At 34.9% G+C, this 6,000-nt stretch overlaps 1 protein-coding gene across 1 annotated transcript in view; it reads left to right on the forward strand.

Moving 5' to 3' along the window:
* Positions 1-4,828, forward strand: part of LOC126458239 (intraflagellar transport protein 81 homolog) — a 111,039-nt gene extending 106,211 nt beyond the window's left edge. Inside the window, exons 10-13 of the mRNA XM_050095139.1 lie at positions 609-724; positions 3,125-3,282; positions 3,739-3,867; positions 4,474-4,828. Of these exons, the coding sequence (XP_049951096.1) occupies positions 609-724; positions 3,125-3,282; positions 3,739-3,867; positions 4,474-4,576 (506 nt within the window). The 3' untranslated portion in view covers positions 4,577-4,828. The remainder of the gene's footprint in view (positions 1-608; positions 725-3,124; positions 3,283-3,738; positions 3,868-4,473) is intronic.
* The last annotated feature ends 1,172 nt before the right edge of the window (positions 4,829-6,000 follow it).

The following is a 6,000-nucleotide window of genomic DNA, read 5'->3' on the forward strand; positions in this document are numbered from 1 at the left end:
TTTCATAAACATTGATGATCTCAACCTTTTCATTCAGTGTTAACCAATTAGGATTTAGCATTAAAGTGCACGAGTGCTCTCACTTGTAGACAGAAACAGTATGCACTTTAACTAACAAACCCTTCAAATGCATGATAATGATTGTTTTTGTTTAATTTACAACTGTCTTTTTCTTTCATGCTATCTGTTATGTGGAAGTTGTAATTGTTGCTGGGGGATACATTTCAGTGTCCATGTCTATTATTGAGGATGTCCACTGTTCAGATGAATTCAACATAAGGGCTTATGTTTTTGCAGCTGAATTTTAAAATATTGAGAGGAGTCTTCTTTTGAGAAATGTCTGTTTAAGGAAATTTTCCTGGCTATCATCAAGTGAGGAATATATCACCAAGAACTAAAGCTGAGAGAAAACGTGTCGTCTCACTCCCTCTATTTATATATTGTTATCTGATTTGAAGGAATGAACCTGTTCTCTTAAGGATTGATATCCATAATATATTCCAAAATGCTTGTGATAATATTTTTACCTTATTAAGTCAGCTCCCAACTCCGACAGAATTACTCATTCTGCATAGTGTTAACTTTATTTCGTTCTGTATATTTGCCAGAATTACGACCGTTACGAGAACAATGTCAGGAAGTAACAACAGAATATGAGCAAAAGAAGCAGATATATGATTCAACAGCTGCTGGTCTGGAGAGCACTACAGCAAAAATTGAACAGGTATGAAAACAGTCCCGATTTATGTGACATCAGTTTGTAAGTAGGATGAGTTCTAAGATACAATTTTAAGCATAACCGTAACACATATTCTTAGTTTTTCATTACATGTTGATCTTTGGAGCTGATCTATGCAGTGTACTTTTGACACTTGATGTTCTATTTTGAATCCATATGTACTACTCTATTGCCTATTGTTGTGCTTGCTTGATCACAGGATCATATCATCCATATTTTCCCATTTAATGGCTTTCATTTTTAGTTAACTGATTACAACTATGTGTGATTTACATCACAAAACACAGTTGTTGTATATTAATCTTGCAAACCAGTGTAATATGCAAATATTGTATTGTACACTGTAAAGTGTCTCAGTTCATAAGACAAACATACCAGTGAGCCCTGCTCTCTATAAACTACCAAATTGTAATGAAAGATGAAGATTAGCCTCTACATCTCTAAATACACAGTAAATTTTAACAAAAACTGTTGTTTCTGTTTGCTTGCATTAGTTTTGTTGAAAGGTATTTCACAACTTTACCGGAGAATAACATGACATACAATTAGTTTGCAAGAATGGGCTATGGTTGACCTGGTGCACCAATTTTGAATCTGTAACCTGGCTCTGTCCATATATTTCATAATATATTTTTATCAACAGAAGTACCTCTATAGTTCTGCTCTTCAGGCCATGGATGTGTATAACAGGCTTACAGTAAAATAGACAACTCAGAAGAAAAAGATCAAATGTTGTGTAAGAAAGTTACCTTGGGGTATCTTATGATGCTTTGAAATTTCTAAACCTCTGTCAATCAAAAATACAGGAAAGACATGGTTTAGGACATGTCTTACTTCAAGCAGAAGAAAGTAAAGGGTGTTTGTGGAATATTCTGTTTGCTGTCCCTTCGAACTTTGCCAGTAGTGAGTTCTCGATAGCTACTTGTCTACTTTTGATATCATTACCAGTTTTGCCAGAGTGGCTGGTGTAATTATTTTCACTAGCTTTGGTCATTGATTTGTGCTTTTTTATGAAATTATAGTCATATTGTGGCAGTTTAAAGTTTCACGAAGTACTGTTTGGGACATTCGCCATTTAAGCTGTTTCCTGTGTAACTCTTTGCCATATTTTCCGTATGTATTTCTGGTTCAGTGAGATGTCAGTTATGACTAATGCACTGAAAATTGAGTGTTAATTTTACTTTTACCTTTGTGACATATTAAGAGATGCAAGGGGGGGAAAAGAAAAAATATTTTATTTGATACACCGATCTGGTGTTTTCTTTGGTGTTATGTTGGACAATTTGAGTATTATTATCTGACAGCATATTTGTTTTCCTTTTATTAGATTATTTTTGTTTTAGTAAGTGACAGAAAAACATAACAAGGAACAGTACAACAAAATCTAACAATAAAAGTAAACACTCAACAGTTATGCAAAACACAAACAGTGAATTAGTGTGGGGAGAACAAGCCCAGAGAGAGGGGTAGGATCTTCTTTCCATCAAAGGACCATCATGTGACTATCAGTGTTAACCAAAATATACTTGAAAAAAGTGTTCCGCCTACTACTAGACATTATTGTGGAGGTTCTGCAGTGTCAGGGGATCTTAACAATTCCTTAGCAGTCACAACTTATATTCAAAAACAAAGTCACAGTTGGCTCCCATCAGTGGTTGAATAGTTTTATTTTCAAAATAAAAAAGTTTTTATCAACAGTCAATGTCACTAAAAAGATATTTTTAAACAGTTTAGTTGCACACTTATTATGACTACGGTAGGTTAAATGTTTCTGGTCTAGCAAAATTGTTGGCTTGCCTGACATTGGATACCAATGAAATTCAACACAATTTTTCACTCATAATTAGAATCAATATCACACACTCCAGTGTTACTTAAATATTGCCCCATGTTTATGACATTTTTGCTCAAGAACACAAAGTAAGTTCAGTTTTGGACATGCTGTTAACAACTGTCCTGTGCACTATATTGTTAAAATTGTAGATTTCATGAATTTGATTATTACCTATTCTTGTTTCTTTAACCTGTCTCTCCTCGTCCTCTCTCTCCCCTCCCCCCTCCCCGCACCCCCCTCCACATGTAATGCAGTTTGTTTTATGCTGTAGCTAAAATTTGTCTCTTTTTTTAAAATGTGTTTTATTCATGCCCATCATAACACTGGCAGTTGAACTGCTGAACATTACAGTGTTTTAGTGTAGAAATAAAGGAAATGTTTTAAGAATTTATCTTCAGCAAATAAATGAACTACTTTTTGAACTTGGTGTTTTGAAGTAAATTTATTTATTTATTTTTGTTCTAGCGCAGGCTAAAATAAATTATTTATTTGAAGCAAATAAATTTCCAGCTATTCCCTGCTTTTGGTCTTCATAGTCATTTATTTTGCAGGAAGTACGAGCACTGAAAGATGAAATAAATTCTAGAGAATCACAGATTGCTCTTTTAGAGGCACAGTGCAACATGACAAAAGTAAAACTCGAAATGGTATCAGAGGAAATTCAGCTTTATGTAAGCAGCACTCCAGCAGATAAAAATAAGTCCATGAGGTATGATGTATAATGAAAAATACACAAACTTTTGCATTAATGTAGTAGGAAAGTTGTGGCAGAATGTAAATAATTTTATCAGTAAAGGAGACCACTCACTGAGTAGTGTAAGTGTTAAACTTTGCTAGCTTAAATCCTTGGACGAACTCAGAGTGGGTGCCCCCCTCAACCCCCACACATACATTTGTGCACCTACATTGTGTTGGCTGGACAAAAAGCATAAGCATAGGTGCACAGGTGTGTGCGTGTGCGTGTATGTGTGCGTATGCGTGTGCATGTGCACGTGCGCGTGTGCGTGCGCATGTATGTGCATGTGTGATATTCATTCTCTTTTGCGTTTGCCTGCCAATGACTTAACTCTTCTGCTATCCAGTGAGTGGTTTCGTTAACTCCTAAACTGCATTTTTTTTTTTTTTTTTCAATTCATGCAATAATTCTCTTCCTTCTACTTTATAGAGAAAAGTTAACAAACTTGATAAACGAACAAGAAAAATTGAGTCGCCAGCTCAAAGAAGAACAACGAACGGTCAAGGAGCATCAAACTAACCACACTCGTCAGATGAAGTTGTGGTCAGATTTACAAAAGTTAGTAACTGTGTTCACAGTTTATTTTTATGTTCTAAGTGTGTGATGTGTGTGATGTTTTGCAGACACTTTTCTTGGAGTTGCTATAGTATTTACACTTCTTCCATTAATGTCCTTATTACATGCTATATTTCATAGAAATATCAACATTTATTTGTTGGATTCGATGTCTGCCACTTTTCAGTATCTAACTACATGACTGTTGTTTTTTTACTCTAAAACCTTACCTTCATGTCAAACACTAACATGATTTCCTTATATAATGACAAGTTGTACCATATTTGTCACATTGTATCATTAATTTATTTAACAACAGAAAGTAAAATATCCATCTACTACAAATTTATTTGCTAATTGTTCACCTATAGCTGATTATGCACAGAAACACACAACAGAAAACAGCATTCATACTAGCTTTTGCACTCTAGGTTTTTTTCCTGTAGTAGAATGCGCATTCACTGGTACAACCACACAGACACTTAAATGCACACTCCCATGACCATGGCAAGACTAATTATTGAAGATCCATCCAGGAATTTCCAAAATTGTTACATTTTTTGAATTGTGATATCTGAATTGATTATAGAATTTTGTGGTATGTTCCAGATTAATGGAGTGTAAAAAACGTTGTCATCAGGCAGCTCTTGAAAACAGTGGAGTTGTCCATAGAGAAAAAGGTGCCGAATATTGGTCAAGTACTAAAAACTAACTGTTGCAAAATTAGAATTGAATTTTTTTGCATTTCTGTCTCAAAGAGCTTGTAAAATATGGCTCTTTCTATAGTACTGTTTGTTAATTAATTGAGTCATTACTGTTGATGAATACTGTTTTAAGATTGTATGTACTATTTTTCCAGTGAATCTATGATCCCATGTGTTGAACATATTTAAAATACAACAGAATTAACAGTTGCAACAGTTTTTACATTTGTAGACACACTATATAAGATGTAGATAATATTTATTTTGATTAAAATCTGCCTAAGGAATAAACTGCTGTGATTGCAACCCTTTATTCTTGCGATGCTGGAAATGTTCAGGTAAGGCTTTGTGTAGAACTGAACACTACTTTTTAGCTTTGAATATTTCCGAGCACCAGATTGACAGTACAATTTCTTTATGTAAGTCTGCTGTTGCTGCAAAACAGGATGTCAGTTGCCACAGTACTCATCCACGGACATCTGCTCACAACCAAATTCTCAATTACTTGTTTCATTTTTATTCACTATTATTATCTGTTTGGTGATTCTGTGATCTGATCGCATTGTTACATCTATCTTTTCAAATTACCATACATAAAAATTGAACAGTATTGAAAAACAAGATGTAGGTGGTAGAGTGCACCTGAGTCAGTACAAAAGTGCCAGTTTTGAAGAAAAGATTAGAGGCTGTTTTTTTTACTTTAAAGTGTAGATTGTTGAAATGGGTGCTGCTGAGCTCTCAGATAATGGAAACTGGTATGAAGGTCAGTTTCTGTATCAAGTCATGGGGCCATTATAATCACAGTAACTTTCAAATTTCTGAAATGCACTTTTTATAGCCTGGATGCTGCCACATGTAACTTTGCCCTTGTTTGCAGAAGGGAAGAGTCAACTGATAGGACAGTGATTTTTTGTGGAATGATAGATGGACCCATCCAAAAATGATTTGAATGGTGGTTTGAAAGTTTGAAGAGGTGGTTCAACAATAGCTAAATATTATTTAGAAAAATTATGTGATTTTATTTTTTGTGTTAGTAGGAAGCAACATAAATCATGAATATGCAGAGTATCCCTAAGATCAATAGGTAATGGCTGCAAATCTTAGACAATAATGGTAGCTTTTGCCAATTCTTCCATGGTGCATGAGGCTGACACTGTTAGGAAAAAACAGACTCCTCGCTGAAACACAATTTCTAATTAGTCTTGTTCCTAGTGTCACCAGAAGACAAGTCAGTTGACTGGATTCTTGGTAGTCAGCCATTCTCTGTGGCTGTGAGGGAGTATTTCTTCAGGAAGGATCGATCTTCTACAGAAGCAGCGTTCTAAGACATCATGTTTGTTGTAGTGACACTGAGTTTCACAGTAAATTTAAGGAAGCTCCTTGCCTTCCATTGTGAATGTGCCATTTGGTAACCAAACAGATGATGAGCAAC

This window comes from Schistocerca serialis, chromosome 2, assembly GCF_023864345.2.
Source record: "Schistocerca serialis cubense isolate TAMUIC-IGC-003099 chromosome 2, iqSchSeri2.2, whole genome shotgun sequence".
NCBI lineage: Eukaryota > Metazoa > Arthropoda > Insecta > Orthoptera > Acrididae > Schistocerca > Schistocerca serialis.